Raw genomic sequence first — 18606 nt, forward strand, 5'->3', positions numbered from 1 at the left:
TGAATGTAATTCTGATATATAATTGTAAATTTTAATGTATTTAATTTATTTTTAATTATTAAAACTCCTATTTTAATAATCTTTGTCTGTTTTTTGTTTTAGTATGCTTTGCAGAATGTTGTGATCACCAAACTTTTTTTAATACTCACCATGTGCTTGTCACTGTGCTAAATGTTAGGTTTACGTCTAACAGTCCTCATATAGAATCCAGTCTGAGGAGATATCTGTTTCAGTCTTATACTGTTTAAAATATTTTAATAAGTTGTCAACACTTCAAAAATAAAGTTTTACATGGAAATCCAAATGTCACATTTCTCTCTAAAAATGTAAGGTCTAACAGTGGAAGTTTTTACAGAGCAAAAATCAATTGGGGAAGAAAAGTGAAGTAATTTAAAAAAATTGAGAAATACACTTATTTAAACATTTAAAAGTCTATCTATCAAATAGGATAAACTATAAAGATTTTTTTTTACATGTGTGAATCATAATACTTTATATAATATATATATTTATGCATAGGTAAGTCTTATATATCTGAAACCAGTCTGTAAGGAAGTGCAAAAGCTACGACAAAAAATGAATGGCTTACAGGGATATTAAAAACAAAAAAAGGTTCTAATTAAAAAATATAAAATATTTAGTAACTGTAATAGTGAAAGAGTTTCAAATTAAAACAATAAAAATAATTTTTCTTTTGTTGTCAAAGATTAAACATATTTATTTATTTATCATTATGCATTAGTATTAAATGTACAACTATATATTGCCTCCAATATTGGCAATATGGGGATATATGTCCTCTCATGAGATTGCATTGTTGGTGAGAGCTTAAGAGGCATATACTTTCTGGAAGGCAATGTGGTAATATGCATATGATATTTTATACTTTTTGACCAGTAAGTCTACTCAGTAATCAAAGATGTTCACAATATCTACATATAAGGTTTTTTATGTGTAGCATCATTTACAGTAGTGAAAACTGGACACATACCAAGTTTCTAACAATAGGGGATTGATGAAATAATGTATAAAGGAATGCAGTGTAGCTATTAAAAGTAGTGTTATAAAAAATAATTTAATGACATGGGAAAATGCTCATGGCAGTCTGCTAACTGAAAAAAATGTTTTAAGGGACTATGTATACAATGATTTCATTCTGAAAAATAGTAAATAGATAAGATAGAAGAATAAACATCAAAATGTCACCAGTTATCTCTGGGTAGTGTTCATGGCAGAGGGGTATTTTCAGATGATTTGTTTATCCTTTTTACTTTTATATAATTTGCAAACTTTTTATACTGAGCACTTTGTTTTACTTTTATAACTTCTTTCAAAATAAACAATAAAAATCAAAACTATAGGATCACAGAACTTTAGAGCTGAAAAATCCTTTAATTCTACGTAATGTCCCAGTTGACATTTGAGGGAACTGACACCAAGATAAGGTTATGTGGCTCTATGGTTAAGCTGACAAACAGCCAAGGCTGCCTGAACTGAGCTGTTTATCCCAAAGTTTACAATCATTACTGAAGATTTTTCTTCAGTGACTTTGTTTTGAATAACCTTCTTCTAAACGAAAGCAAAATATTACCAAATATCTTCCAGGTTACTCTTCCCTTTCTTTCCTTTCCTTTGCTTGTATGGACTGGAGCTTGGATTGGAGTAAAAATTATACACAAGAAAGTGGAATAGTTCTCTTTTGTTTCTTCATCTTCCACTCTTCCCCACCCTAATAAGCTAACTTTCATTACAGTAAATAATTCACTACTTTGCAGTTATATAGTGCCTTTGTGTAAAGGGACAGTCTTTCCAAACACTTGTTAATCCTAAACAGGCTCTTGGGAAGTAGGTAAAAATTACTAGAGAGAAGAAGGGGAGAGGGTAATGCTAAAGGTAATAAAAGATGTCAATAAAATCTTAGGCTTGTCTCAGTTTTCTGTTTGCCAAAAATCTATGTAATGGTAAGGATCTACATGCTGGTAATACTGGAGAGCCCAGTGACTTGGAGGGATACAGTTTTAGACATTCTATGTACATGTTATTTTTTATGTTTTATAAACCCTATGGAAAAATTTATTCTGCACACACAGGGTGATCATGAGTTGAAATTGCCTTGATGGCAACTAACAACAGCAACATGTAGATTTTATAGTTTTGTATAAAACCATAGACTCTAGGACAAGACTTCTGGATTCAATGCCTGGTTACACTATTTACTAGCTATGTGATATTGGACAAGTCATTTAATTTTTCTGGCCTCAGTTTACTCATCTGTAAAATGGGGACTAATAACAGGACCTAGCTCATAGTGCTGCTGTGAGGATTAAAGAGATTATAAACATAAAGCTTTGAAAGCAGTGCCTGGAAGATGGTCATTGCTATAAAAGTGTTAATGATTACTATTAACTCTAAAACATAATATTATTTTAAAGGGACAAATTAAAAAGGAGAAGGGGACAAAGACTTGTATTATCTTTATATGATTTAGCATCAAACTTTACAGACTTTAGTAAAAGGAGAAAGGTACCACAAATCTCTAACATTGGGTTAGCAGTAGATGTGCTTAAAGATTAGAGGAGATTGTTAGCTCACAAAGAGAATTGAATTGGAAGTATATGTTCCATAAATGGAGTCCTACATTCTCTAGGATAACACCTCCAGAAAAGTTTATCACCCTTTCTTTACCTTAATAACATGAGTAATTGAGTTACTATATAACTGGAATTAGTGAACATACTGAAATGAGACCACTGTCACAATTCAAACCTTGACCTTGAGGGTTTATCCTTCACCTACTCCATGGGAAAACTGACTTTAGTTCATTGGTGTAGATTGATAACTTCCTTTTCCTACTTGCCTGTTTCCTCCTTATCATAAGCTCAGTACTGGTGAAACACAAAATATAAAAATGTTTATATTGGTTATATCATGTTTCTACTGTTAATTAAACAAAAATATTTTTAAGACCTCCCCCCTCCCCAACACCAAAGCATATAATTTTTTTTTTCCCCCATGAGTTCAATAAACTACTGATGTCTTTGCAGATCTGGGAACCTACTCAGAGTTGGGCTATTGAGCAGGGTAAGGTGATTAGCGGCAAGGGAGGATGGAGAGTATATCCTAGAATATTTCAATCCCTTTCATTTCTAGTGAAATACATGTAAAAACTATTTCCCTTGCATTTGATGCTAACACTCCTGATATATTTCTGCTAACATAAATGTTCCTGAAAAAGATTGCATTTAATACAAGCTGAATACATAATCAGGCATAAACACAGGTTTCTTTGTTTTGTAGTGTTTTGTTTTGCAGTACTGTAACTGCAAGTAACCTACATCATCATTTGAGTTATATCTGTATTCCCCATTACACAGAAAGTCCTATGAGAACAGATACCATATTAGTTTTTTATACACAGTTATACCCGCATCAAGACTCTCAGTAAACATTTGTTAAATGAATAAACAAATGAATGAATGAGCAAACTTATTATCCTGGATCCTCAGTCTTCTGAGCTTCCCCTCAATCCATTAGGTGTCATGCTTTACGTTGTTTTACTTCTATCACATTGATAAAGCGGGAATTTTATGTAATTATGCTTTCATATAAAGTACGCTATCTGTTGTTATTCATTATGAAAACACTTTTCCACTGAATACACTTGTATTATTGTGTTCAGGGGCAACATTAGAACCTGTTGCAAAGAAGTCTCAAGATGTTCGTATTTCTGGCCAAGGTTGGAACCTCTTTTCATCTTGACTTACATTCGGGAAGTGATTTATTTTGCCAAAAAAGAACAAATGTCCCCATTACCCCAGTGTGACCAAGAAATCAGGAGACAACACAGAGCCACAGAAGACAATAGGACCACATCAGGGATGATTATCTTAGTTTTACTTGTCTAACAGTTTTCTCTTTTTCCCTGGTCCTTAAAATAGATTCAACGAGAAGTTTATATTATGACATCACTATTTGTCCTCTATAGGTTATTTCATATAGTTATATATAAGTCAATTTTAAATTATTTCTAGTTCTTATCCCAGAATGTTTTGACATTCATTCTGAACCAATCCTTCTCATTGTGCCTATGATCTCACCTTAGGGAAGAAGTCTTCTGGATGTTGCAATTTTAATTTCAACCCAAATTAAATATCAGTTGTGTATTTATAATGCTAAAATAACCAGTGATTTTGTGTGCACTTACAAATAGATGCACATGAGTTAAAAATACACAATCCTAGATATGATGATTTTTGATGGTCATTTATTTGTAGGGATATTTTTGATAAATAAATGAGTAATATTCAGAATTAACATATTAGAAAGTGTTTTATTTCTAAGTTTCTGAATTTTTGTAAATACTACTACTCCTTTTGGCAAGGAGGAAATATTTTATGGCATATAATCTTTACAGAGAATACATTAATGCAATCTTTCAAAATATACACTAATTCCATTCAGTATATAAAACCCAATATAAAATATTTGCTATTATGTCAGTATCAGGTTAACAAAGATATTTTTTAAACTCTCATACTTACAGTGGTATCTTTCCCAGCTAATTTGCACAATTCTACCCGTTCCTTTGCAGCAGGCCAATAAATCTGTAAAACATTTCAAGGTGTGTTAGAATCTGAATATCAAAAACACCCTGTATCTCCTTTTTTTTAAATCATGGTTTAGGTGAAAGTTTATAGAACAAATTAGTTTCTCATTGAAAAATTTATATACAAATTGTTTCATGGCATTGGCTACAACCCTGCATTGTGTCAGCACACTCCCCCTTTTCCTTTCTACCCCAGGTTCACCAAGCCCATTAGTCCAGTTTTCCTCTCCCCTTCTACCTTCTCCTCTTTGTTCCTGGGTAGCTGTTGCCCATTTGATCTCATATACTTGATTGGTCTAAGAAGCCCATTACTTGGTGTGTTTAAAACACCCTATATTTCTGATTGGGGAAATGAGTGTGGGAAATTGAAGAGTGGATATCAAGCCAAGAGCAGATCCTCAGAAATAATGTGAGATTTTTTGAAGATTTAAATATTTTACAAAGCTACTCTGAAAAGCTTCTAAGAGAAAACTCTTTAGAAATAATCATTTTCATGTTAATCTTATAGTCTTTGTTTACATGTATTTAATAATTGATAAATTATGTTAAGAGGGCCATAAGCTCTTATTGCGATGTCAACAGAATTTCAGATTGGCATTTGGTTAAGTAAGAGGCTCTATTGACCCTGTTATTCTGTGTTTACTCAGAGTGACAGAGCAAAATAACCAGGTATGATGAGGTGGTGGAAACAACTCTCTGTTACAAGTAGAAGTTATCATTCCAAGCCAAAGACCAGTGTGAATTTGTTGACAATATTTTACTAGCATGGAGTTCAGATGCATCTGTTACTTAGCTAAACATTTGTAAGTATTATCTTATTTACATCTCACAATAACCCTACATAATGGCTATAGTTATTCTCCCTATTATCAGGTCAGAAAGCTTAGTCATACAGCCACTAAATAATATGCCAAGGGTCATATAGCTAGTTAGTAGCAGTGCCAAAACCTGACCCAAAGTCTTTCTGTGTACTGAACCCAGGATCCTAAGGATTACATTATAAATGTTATTTAGATAAATGACTAAAGAACAAGGGCATGAAATTCCTTGGTTAGCAGTTCTTAATCATATTTTACAGCCTTGAAATTATCAGAAACATTTTTGTTTTGTTTTGTCTTGTCTTTTTTTTTTTTTAACAGACTTTGAAATATTGTCAGGACACTTTTGCAAAATAAGATTCAAAGAGGTACATATCTCCATTAGCTTACAGAGAGTAATATTCACTGTTAAGCTATAGACAGAAGAAACATGAAAAACAAGCTCTGAGTTGCTTATAAATGAATGTACCAAGAAGTTCCTGATGAACTTTTATTATGTTTCTCACCAGCGTTAGCAGAAACTGTTTTAATGAAGGAGGAAAAAGAAAATATCCTGAAGGAATACACTAAAGGAAACTGGTTAAACCTGGAATTAACAAATGATTTAGAAGTCACTGATGTTTATATCATACTATCTTTATAGTGAAATTTTAGGTTTTTATGTCCCTGAATAAAGACAAGCAGAGAATAGCCCTCAAAATTCCCTTCATGTAAATACAATGAAATTTTTTAGATTTTAAATTGAAGCAAGTTTGATCATTTAGAGCACACTTTTTTTTTTTTTTTTATTAAAGCTGTGTATCGGTAGGGTGGTTGTATCAGCAATAGGCTCTAGCAATGAGCTAATCCTAATGTGGTTCACAAAAGTACCTAAAGATTTTATTTCTTCATAAATAGCTTAAACCGTTGCAATTGTACCTTCACATGAGTTTTCATTATTTCTGGCTGTCAAAAATGAATGAAGTAAAGCAATGAAGAGCATTATGGATTTATCTTAGCAATAGAGTAAAATTATTAGGCTAATATATATATATATATATATCCTCCAAAATTATATACAGCATGATACCCTTAGAGCAAAGTTAAAAAAAAATGAAATATATACATTTTAGTTATATACGTAGATGTAACAAATAAAAGAAAAGCGAAAGAATGGTGAATAGAGGATGAAGGTTACCCAAGAGGGGAAGAACAAAAGGGTCGAGTTAGTGGTAAGAAGCAAGTTATTTACCAGATCCTAAATTTTGTTTTGGGTGGTATGTATTCAGGTGCTTGATAAGATAATTAAAAATAAGTGAGTAATACAGAAAGTCCCTGGGCGGTGCAAAAGGTTGATGTGCTAGGCTGCTAAACAATAGGTTGGTGGTTCATGGCCACGGAGAGCTGGCTTGAAAGAAAGACCTGGTGATCAATTTCTAAAAAATCAACTATTGAAAATCCTATAGAGTACAGTTTTCTGACACACTTAGGATCTCCATGAGTCAGAATCAACGCAAATTACACCGGTAAGTAATGTTGTTGTTAGGTGCCTTCAAGTCAGTTTGGAATCATAGCGACCTAATGTACAAGAGAAGGAAATACTGCCCAATTCTTCACCACCCTCACAATCATTGCTGTGTTTGAGCCCATTGTTGCAGAAACTTCATCAATCAATCAAATCTTTTTCGTTGACCCTCTACCAAACATGATGTCCTTCTCCAGGGACTGGTCCCTCCTGATAACATGTCCAAAATATATAAGATGAAGTCCTCCCCATCCTGCCTTCTAAGGAGCATCCTGGCTATACTTCTTCCAAGACAGGTTTGTTCATTCTTCTGGGAGTCTATGATACATTCAATATTTTCACCAACACCATAATTCAAAGGCATCAATTCTTCTTCAGTCTTCCCTATTAGATGGCAATGGGGCTGGTAAGTAACATAAGTTAGTAAGTGAATAAATCAAGCTACTGAGTTTGTCATGAACCTACAATTGTGAGGTATTAAATAAATGAATAATAAAAATAAATCCCTTAAACTAGCAGGAAATTTGAAAGTTAATTTGTTTTCTTTACTGTTGGTAGCAAAAATACTGGACTGAGTGTTCTCTCCTTCAAAAATACTACCTTAAATGTACAGATTCATCACTTCTTATATGACTTTATGAGCTCAAGGTGTCCTCTAACTTTTTTCTTGCTGGTTCTTCAATATTACAATAGTTTTATGAATGACTGCTTTATGTCTTGGACTGCAAATAGTACACAGAAAGGATGTCCATGATCTGGTTTACTGCTTAACTCAATTTATTGGTCTCTAGTGTGGATTGCAGAAACCCTGGTGGCGTAGTGGTTAAATGCTACGGCTGCTAACCAAAGGGTCAGCAGTCCGAATCTGCCGGGTGCTCGTTGGAAACTCTATCGGGCAGTTCTACTCTGTCCTATAGGGTTGCTATGAGTTGGAATCTACTCAATGGCACTGGGTTTGGTTTCTTTGGTTTAGTGTAGATTGCTGAAGATTATTCAAAAGTGGTTACAGCAGTATACTGACAGGCAACTGCCAGAAATTCAAGCTGGATTCAGAAGAGGACATGGAGCCAGGGATATCATTGCTGATACCAGATGGATCCTGGCTGAAAGCAAAGAATACCAGAAAGATGTTTACTTGAGTTTTATTGACTATGCTAAGGCATTTGACTTTGTAGATCATAACAAATTATGGATAACATTGCAAAGAATGAGATTTCCAGAACACTTAACTGGACTCATGAAGAACATGTACATCGACCAAGAGTCAATTATTTGAACAGATTAAGGGAATACTGGCTGGTTTAAAGTTAAGAAAGGTGAGCATCAGGGTTGTATTCTCTCACCATAATTATTCAATCTGAATGCTGAGCAAATAATTTGAGAAACTGGACTCTATGAAGAAGAATGGGGCATCACTGGAGGAAAACTCATTAACAATCTTCGATATGCAAACAACACAACCTTTCTTGCTGAAAGTGAAGAAGACTTGAAGCACTTACTGATGATGATCAAAGACCATAGCCTTCAGTATGGATTACACCTCAACACAAAGAAAACAAAATCCTCACAACTTGACCAATAGCCAACATCATGATAAACAGAGAAAAGATGGAAGTTGTCAAGGAAGGTGGGATTTCCATCAACACCCATGGAAGCAGCAGTCAAGAAATCAAACGACACATTGCATGGGCCAAATCTGCTGCAAAAGACATTTTTAAAGTGTTGAAAAGCAAAGATCTCACTTTAAGGACTAAGGTGTGCCTGACCCAAGCCATGGTATTTTCAATCACCCCCTATGCATGTGAAAGCTGAACAATGACAAAGGAAGACTGAAGAACAATTCACACCTTTGAATTTCTGCGTTGGTGAAGAACACTGACTATACCGGAAACCCTGGTGGCGTAGTGGTTAAATGCTATGGCTGCTAGCCAAAGGGCCGGGCTCGAATCCACCAGGTGCTCTTTGGAAATTCTATGGGGCAGTTCTACTCTGTCCTATAGGGTCGCTGTGAGTCAGAATGGACTCGATGGCACTGGGTTTGGTTTGGGTTATTGACTATACCTTGGGTAGCCAAAAGAATAAACAAATCTATCTTGGAAGAAGTACATCCAGAATGCTCCTTAGAAGCTAGAATGGTGAGACTACCTCCATATACTTTGGACATGTAATCAGGAGGGATCAGTTTCTGGAGAAGCACATCATGCTTGGTAAAGCAGAGGGTCAGCAAAAAAGAGGAAGATCCTCAACAAGATGGATTGACCTAGTGGCTTCAACAATAGGCTCAAGCATAACAAAGATCATGAGGATCGTGAAGGATTGGGCGTGTTTTGTTCCGTTGTACGTACGGTTGCTATGAGTCAGAGCCAACTCCGGGGCATCTAACAACAACAACAACAAAGAGCAGATTAATACTTTTTGTATCCTTTCAATGCTTCAGATTCTATTCTCCCTATTTTATATGATGGTTAGATTTAACCACATTTCAGAAATACACTTAGGAAAAATATTTAGATTTGTTCAGATCCAAATATCTTATTTGCATTAATACTATAGAAAAAAGTAAGATGTAGGACTCTTTAGTATTGAGTAAATGAGTCTTAAAAAGGGGAGAGATTTTCAGAGACTTCTATTTTTTTTACCAGGCCAGTGTAATGGGTGATTGGCTTAAAGTAAGTTATGAGATAAATGATGTCTCCAAAATTGAGTTTGATTATATTTATAACCTCTTCTATAAGGAGGATTATTTAAAGCGGGATTAAACGTGGAAGAGATCATTACATGATTTTGAAATCTAAATTCAAGAGTAAAAGTTTGCAGAAAGTAGTTGCTGTTCATTAATCATTTGTTTTTGTTGTTGTTGTTGTTGTGAGGTGCTTTCTAGTAGCTTCCCACTCACAGCAACCCTACGTACATGAGAAGAAAACAGTGCCAGGTCCTGCACCATCTTCAAAATTGTTGCTATGTTTGAGCCCATGAGTGGTGAATATGTTCATTAGACACACAATTATGCAGTGTTGTCTGTATGCCAGGCAAGTTGAGGCCTTGAAGTTTTCAGATTTTAGTTAGGAAGACAGCTCTGCATGTAGATAAGGTAAGTGCATTTCCATGGGAAGTGCAAACAGTATAAGGAAGGAGAGAGGGTGAAACCACCATGCCAGGGAGCACTGAGGTATATTTAGTGGTAAACAAAGTCTTTACCAGTCTCTACTTTAGAGCCGCTGTTTTAAATTACTTGCTCTTAATAGTTTCAATTCCAGTGTCTTGGTTTTGGTTTGCTATGGTTTAGTTTGTTGTTGTTAGGTGTCACGGAGTAGATTTCCACTCATCACAACCCCATGTGACAGAACATAATTGCTCCATAGGGTTTTCTTGGCTGTAATCTTTACTTATTGGAGCAGATTCTCCAGGTTTTTCTCCAGAAGAGCTGCTGGGTTCTAACCACCAACCTTTTGGTTAGCAGCAGAGATCTTGGTTTAGATTAGGATAATTTAATAGTCAACTTGAATTGACTCAGGGACTTGATACAAAGTAGCAATAGTTTGTAGTTAATGGTTTTAATTCTAATTTTGTCCTAGGGACTTGACAATAAAATAGCAATTACAGCTTCTTTTTCTCTTTGCAAAGAAACACAAATTTTTAAAAGATGTTTTAATGGTTTTGTTGTATATTTTCAGTTATTAGTTATAAGTCATAAGACTAAAAAATAAATTATACTGCTTGATGAAGCAATAAAAGTAATTACAAGCTTCTGAGACTTTTATTTTTAGATTAGTGGGCAAATGTTATACAAAATATGCTCATGCTGAGAGTTTGCTGGACAGAAACCAATTTTTATAAATCTTCCAATCTCTGTTTACATAACACATTTATTTCCCTCAATTGTTATCTCACTTTTCATCCTTCACCTTCAATCCCCTTATGTCTATTCTAGAACCTGATAAAAATAGAAATTATGTTTGGAGCATTATAATTACTGAACAGAGATTTTAAGCTAATTTCACAAAATTAATTTTACTTTTAAGGTAACATTCAAATCTTCAAAATATAGATTTATTTAGATTATAATTGGCTTATTTTGACATAATGCTGTCAAGAATTTAGGAATTAAAAATAGAATTACCTGTAATAATAGTAACTTAAAAGATAGCTGATCATCTTTCAGACACTAGACATTTACTCAGGAGGAAAACAAAACAAAAAAACCATCATAGTTGTGCCATATTTAAAAGATGTTATTTTAATTATGATTTATGGCAGGATATTCTTCTACTTTCCACTTAGTCATTTGTGTAAAGGGTTTATTGTTTAAAATATCCCTTTTGACCCCTTGTTGTTAAAAAATTTAAAGAAACAGAATTTTTCTTAATGAATTTAAAAATAAAACAAAGGAAAAAAATGAATAAAAGAACAAAAAACCCACACTCATTTATATAAGGTGGGCAGGAATGTGTTCAAGTAACATTCTTTTTTTTTCAGTAATCTTTTGAAGTGACATATTTCAAGTGCAACATATATATATATGTATATACATATCTATCTATCATCTATCTATCTTATCATCTACCTGTCTATCTAATCTATCTATCTATCTATCTGTCTGTCTGTCTGTCTATATCTATCTATCTATCTATCTATCTATCTATCTATCTATCTATCTATCTATCTATCTATCTATCTATCTATCTATCTATCTATCTATCTATCTATCTATCTATCTATCTGTATATATATGTAGTCCTGCTGGTGCAGTGATTAAGAGCTCAGCTGCTGACCAAAAGGTTGGCAATATGAATCCACCAATCATTCCTTGGAAACCCTATGAGGCTGTTCTACTCTGTCCTGTAGAGTCACTATGAGTGGGAATAGATTCAACAGCAATGTGTATATATGTGCGTGTGTGTATATATATACACATACATACCCAACAATGACAACAACAACAACAACAAAAAATATATATATATATATAAAATAGCATTTCACCATTTCCATATTTTCTAATCAAATTGTGTGATGTGTGTGTGTGTGTGTGTGTAGCTGCATATGGAGTGGGAAAACAGCAAGAAAGAGAGAAACAGAAACACAGACATATAGGAGAAATAGAGAAGCTAACTCAGTTATAGAATAACAAATACTTCATATAGAGTCTTATGTTTCAGCATGGTTTACACAAAAACTGCAGAGTAACTGAGCTCCTTAGATTATTATCCCAGTCAGTATACAGTGAGATCACTTCACAGTTAAAAATATTTTGCCCACATTACCTATAGAAAGTCAGCTGTGATAATCACTAGATAATGTGAACCGTGTTGTAGCAGTGTGTGATTTTCAATATTCTCACTGTGTCCAAATTTATCAGCAATAAAGTGCCACAAACATTTTCTTACACTTTACTGCCTCGTGCACACTGTATTTTGCCATATTAAAATTTGTATTAAGCAGGGAAAAATGAAGCACATACCACTGTTTCTGAAAGTTGATGCAGCTGTACTACTCTCTTAGAAAGTTACTGTCTTAGTTACCTAGTGCTGCTATAACAGAAATACCACAATTGGATGACTTTAACAAAGAAAAAGTTATTCTCTCACAGTCTAGGAGGCCAGAAGTCCAAATTCAGGGTGCCAGCTCCAGGGGAAGGCTTTCTCTCTCTGTCTGCTTTGGAGGAAGGTCCTTATCATCAATCTTCCCCTGGTCTAGGAGCTTCTCAGCATAAAGACCCCAGGTCCAAAGGACTCACTCTGCTTCTGGCACTATTTTCTTGGTGGTATGAGGTCCCCTTGTCTCTCTGCTGGCTTCTTTCTTTTATATCTCAAAACAGATTGACTCAAGATACAACCTAATTTTATAGATTGAATCCTGCCTCGTTAACATAACTGTCCGTAATCAAGCCTCATTATCATCACAAAGGTAGGATTTACAACACGTAGGAAAATCACATCAGATGTCAACATGGTAGACAATCACACAGTACTGGGAATCATGGCCTAGCCAAGTTGACTGACACACATTTTTGGAGAGCACAATTCAATCCATAACAGTTACCCATGGATATTATTCTTTTATTTATCAAAGAGGGTCATAGGAGAAGCAGAGATGCCACTTGCACAACTACTCTATTTTAATTGCCCTGAAATATTCTTACACAATACTAGTCCTTAACTAACATTGTATGATGTATCAGAGACAGATTTAAGGCTATCATTTTGGTGGGAAGTGGTCATTGAGACCTTATAGCTTTGATATCAAAGATCACAAATATGTAGAATGTTTACTGATACTCTCTCCACCCACATGTAAGACAGACACCAGAAATCAAACAGAGATTTTTCTGTGAATTCAGATGAACTCAAGAATTCCTCTCAACCATAATTATCCGGGGTGCAACTAATAACTGACCCACTAAACAATTAGCAATTGCAAATTAAGTTTTAGTTTGAGTGCTAAATCTTATAGATCAAGTTGATAATGGAAAACTACTGTTGGAAACATAAGTAAATAAAGTCATAAAATGCCCTCATTTGGAACTGATAATTTATGGGTTAATGTTTTTAAAACAAGTATGTCTATAAACTTATAAAAAGAAATTATGCCATTTCCCATGTTCTATAACTTACTGACTTAACCACATTAATATGTTTATGTTGTTTTTACAACATTTTGCAATTGATCATTTCCAAAGGATTAATTCTTTCATGCTATGCTTGGAAAGCTCAACTATTAGTTTTTAAAAATATATATGTGTACATGTTTTTCTTTTAGAGTTATAGAATATACCTTACCAGTATGAAAGGAGATCATTCTAACGAAATGGGCATGGTCTCCAGTGCCTCCTTACCTAGGCTATAAGGTTATATATTTTTTGTTGTTGTTGTTTCTTTTTTATTGTACTTTAGATGAAGGTTTACTGAACAAACTAGTTTCTCATTAAACAGTTAGTACACATACTGTTTTATGACATTGGTTAACAATCCCACGACATGTCAGCACCCTCCCTTCTCAACCTTGGGTTCCCTAGTACCAGCTTTCCTGTTCCCTCTATAAGGTTATATTTTAAACACATTTTTTTCAAAAGAGATTTAATATTAATTTTCTTGAAAAAATATATTGGAACTGGATAGGTTTAAAAATATAACCTGTGATCTATTTCCTTTATGTTGATTTCACTTGCTTGCCTCTATCCAAACCACCCCCTCCAAAAAAAAATTTTTTTTTTTTTAACTCAGTTTGAAAAAAAAGTAGGCAGGAGGAATTCACAAGCAAAATACTGCAAAGTCTCATTATGGTACTGTTTCATTCATAAATTATATAATTCATTAGCAGTTATCATTTTGTAAGGTGAAAATGTCAGGCAATTTATTTTTAATTATTTAATGCTAGGCAAGTTACAGAAACATTCAAATAATGATAAGGCCATATAACAACATCGAAAGGAAATTCTAATCACATCTGTTCTTTGTTCCATCTTTGGAGAAGCAACTTAATTGACTTAAGTTAGCAAGTGCAAGGTCAGTCGAGTACCCTTTGGCCCAATTCAGAGATGCCAAAACAACTGAGTGCTACCCAAGAGGAAGTTACAAGTTGTTCATAAAATCTAATTAAAGGCAAAAATTCAGAGCCCTAAAAATGCAAGTGGTCATTTCTATCAAAGAACAGGATCCAAGATTTTGAATGGTTGTAAAGAAGTTGGAAAAAATGTGGCTCTAAAATGCTATAAGATACAAGGACTTTAGCAACCCTAGGTTCGACATATAGGGCGAGGTAGGAGATCTAAGCTGGAAAAAGGAGGTATGGAAAATAAGGGCAGGAGCACTAGAGGCAAGGCTTACATAACTGGAAATGGTCCTGGATAGAAATTGTTATAGATGGGCAGTTTAAATTCTCAAGTTTGGGAATTTTTTTTTTTCCCAAATATGCATATAAACACAGGGCTACAGGTTTTCCAAGAAAATATTCTTAAATGCAGAAGATGGTGTTCTAACCACAAAGTCTAAGGTGCTCTTTAACCTGCCCATGTGACTTTTTTCATGAAGGCTTTGGTAAGAATTGTCTCCCTTTTTCAGAACCCAGTTCTGGTGGCCTTAGTTAACTGTGAGTCTCAGTTGCCACACCTAAAAACACATCACAGTCTCTACTATATTTATACCCTTTTTAACAAAATGTAAGATTAACATTTCTTGAATTCTTATCATATGCCAGCTACTGCTGCTCATTATTATTCTCAGAAGAGTTTGGTCTACTTAGAATATACCTGGCATCCTTAGGATGGCCCCTTCTCATAAAGGTGTTAATTTTAACATCATCTCCCCAGAAAGACCTCTGATAGCAATCTAGTTTCCCAGGAATATCACCTTGTTTTATTTTCTTTAGAAAACTTAACACTAGGTGATATTTTCTTGTTTCCTGTCTTCTTCTCCCTGAATTCCCTGATACATTAGAGGTACCTTGGGGCCTAGCCTGTCTTGTTTTCTTGTATATATATATTCCGAGCACCTAGAAGAGTAACAGGAACATAGTAGAAGCTCAGTAAATACATATGGAATGAAAAAAAGAGAAATGCTAATGTATTATAAAAATTAAAAGAAATGTTAAGAAATCCCCAAAAGATTCAGGAATTTTAAACCTGCAGTCCAATGGCACTTGTGGATGGATTTTAAATTTTCAAAAGGAATAGAGAGCTCTTATAAGGTTCCTGAGTGGAACAAACAGTTTGCACTTGACTATTAACCAAAAGGTTGGTGATTCAAATCCACCCCGTGGGACCACAGAAGAAAGGCCAGGCAATCTATGTCTATAAAATTACAGTCATAGATAACCCTATGGAACACAGCTCTACTCTGAAACATGTGGTATCACCATAAGTCTGAACCAACTCAAAGGCAACTGGTTCAGAGCCCCTATCCTCCATTATATTCTCAAAGGAGTCTATCAATCATTAAAGTTTAGGGACCATTGATTAGATTACAGAATCTTTGAGTCAAGGGACATTGTCTGCTTCTTCCTACACACTTTAGCACCTGGCACAGTCTTACATAGGCAGTTAAAAAAATCCTGAGCCGTGGGGTCGATTCCGACTCATAGCAACCCTACAGGACAGAATAGAACTGCCCCATAGAGTTTCCAAGGAGGCCTGGTGGATTCAAACTGCGGAACCTTTGGTTAGCAGCCATAGCACATAACCGCTATGTCACTATGGTTTCCATATATGCAGTTAGTACACCATAATTATTAAAAAGTGGCCTGAAGGATTTCTCTTAAAATTGCAGAGTTGTGGCTGGAATTTGAGCAGTCTGACAAAATCCTGACAGTCCATTACAGTGACCAGATGGAGAGCTGGCACCCAGGCTGGAGAGCCGGCACATCCATGAACGAGCCGATTGTTTTACCTCCGTGGCTACTAGACAGCATGTGCTCGGCAGGCAATAGGAACAGATTAATCAACATGAAACTAAGCAGGGTGCCTTATACGGAACGTTAATTTATTGGGATGTCCACATGGTTTGTAAGTGTTTATATTTTCTTAATTTCAAGTATTAACTAAGAATAAAAAGGGCGGTAATTTTGTTTTAAGAATAACTTGATTTAAAACGAAAAGGTTATTTATTCTGAAAGTCTTTTTTACTTAAATAATAGGCCTAAAGGGTACAGCATTAGATGGGAACGTCTTATTCAGCCTTGGAGTGAATTAATAGAACTGGAGTCGGAAGGTCATTCTGATTTATGAAAGTATGTCTGCTTAGACTCAATATAAAGCAAGCAAGTGCAGAATTCTCATCTATGAAAACCCCCTTGTTTTAGACTTCCTTAAGGAAAGGGAAATAACAAAGCCCTTTTCATGGTAGGCAAAGAGAGTATTTAAATATTCCACAGAAAATTATTACATTTAAAATTACAAAATCACTTAACTTTGTTATTTTCATAAAATAAGTGCTTAAAAATAGAGGCATAGTTTGGTGAATTTCAAGTAATTTGAGTTTTTTTTTTATAATTCCATACCAGATTTTCACGTTAAATAAGGAGAAAAATGATATAAAAATTACATTGCCATTGCTAAGTGGAATAAAAATTAAAAAAAAAAAACTGTGTCACGTTTATAAACTTCAAATGACTTAATAACGTTTTGCAAAAAAAAAAGTCAGTCCTCTTACAGTGTCCAAATTCTAGCTTAAGCATTTTAAGTTTTATTCAATGTTTCCTCTGAAATAATCCTGATTTTTGTTATTTGGATGAAATAATGAAAAGAGTAAGCTTCTTAAATAAATGTGGGAACCTAAATTTTATTTTAGCAAGGTGAAATAAACCTTCCCAGGCTATTCCATAAAAATATGCAGTGATCTTAGGTAGGCTATCACATTTATGTATTTTCTCATTTTAAAATTCATAAGAAGGCTTCCTATGTTTTCTACAAGTATATTTAGTATATTTTTACAGTCAATTTTTTTTTCTAAAAGGTAAAATATGTTTTTACATTAAACAGATTTGAACTGTTTTAGAAAGTGTGTCAGTATTATACAGCTTTTGTCATAAACACAGTATCTTCAACACTGATTTGAAACCACCTGTGGCCCTACAGAAGAAAGATGTGGCGGGCTGCTTCCGTAGAGACTGACAGCCTTGGAAACCCTATGGGTTATCTATGAGTCAGAATCGACTCAATGGCAGAGGGTTTGGGTTTTTTGAGTTTTGGACTTCAACACTCTAAGTAGAAGTCAAGCTACTAGGTTTTGATGGAGTACAGTCAGAGCATCTTTACTTTCGATTAGCCAATATTTCAATTCTTTGATACCGCATTTAATTTTCACACATATCAATTTCAAGAAAAAATGATTTTTAAATCAACTGATTAAAAAAAGAAGAAAGATAATGAAGCATAATCTCAAAATGAAAATAAACTATTTGAACACTAACTTTGAGGGCTGTTCAAATATGGGTCAGTGCATGCCTTATATACACTTTTATCTGGATTTTAGGTTATAGCCTAGTTTTGCTGGAACCATCATAAATATTATTATTTACATCTTGGGAACAAGATGTAAAACAAAGTGTTTTGATTCATGTTAATAATATTTAAACAATTTTAATAAAAATATTAACATTCTCTATTTCTTTTCCCGATTTTTGTGTATATACTTCAGGAATTATACACAGTGGGGTTACCCTTTATGGTTTGAGGTAAAGCAACTTTCTTCTGGGATCTCATTTTATGGCACTGATAATAAAACAAGATGTTAAAATAGAAGTTGAAACTGTAGCAAAATTTAAAATGGGGTGCTAGCTCAAGATGCAAACATTTTCAAAGAAGTCAAGAATCTATTTTAGACCATTTCACCCATGTCCTGACAATAAAATAGTTGGAAACTGGAGATTAGAAAGTTTTCCCCTTTCCCTTGAGAAGGATGTTTCTTCCACAACAGCTGTATCATGAGTCTAACAACTCCCAGAAGGGAGGAGTAAGTGTCAGGAAAGGGGCCTTGATGGAACCTCAAGAAGCACTTGCTATTGAACATGTAGCTTGTGGGATATTATAGACTGATATCTGTGGGGGAGAAAATGACTGAAAAGCTTTAATAGAAAACAGCACAAGTTGTTCGCTAAATTGGGATCAGCTTGCACTTCCAGTATCTATTGAGGAAGGAACACATTATGGCTTCCCATGGGCTAGATAGCATGAGGTCACCTTA

The 18606-nt window shown here is 34.4% G+C and overlaps 1 protein-coding gene across 1 annotated transcript in view; it reads right to left on the reverse strand.

Moving 5' to 3' along the window:
* Positions 1-18606, reverse strand: part of SEMA3D (semaphorin 3D) — a 184805-nt gene that overhangs the window by 110920 nt on the left and 55279 nt on the right. The window contains exon 3 of the mRNA XM_064289934.1: positions 4542-4604. Within this exon, the coding sequence (XP_064146004.1) occupies positions 4542-4604 (63 nt within the window). The remainder of the gene's footprint in view (positions 1-4541; positions 4605-18606) is intronic.

Source organism: Loxodonta africana, chromosome 8 (assembly GCF_030014295.1).
Source record: "Loxodonta africana isolate mLoxAfr1 chromosome 8, mLoxAfr1.hap2, whole genome shotgun sequence".
Classification (NCBI taxonomy): domain Eukaryota; kingdom Metazoa; phylum Chordata; class Mammalia; order Proboscidea; family Elephantidae; genus Loxodonta; species Loxodonta africana.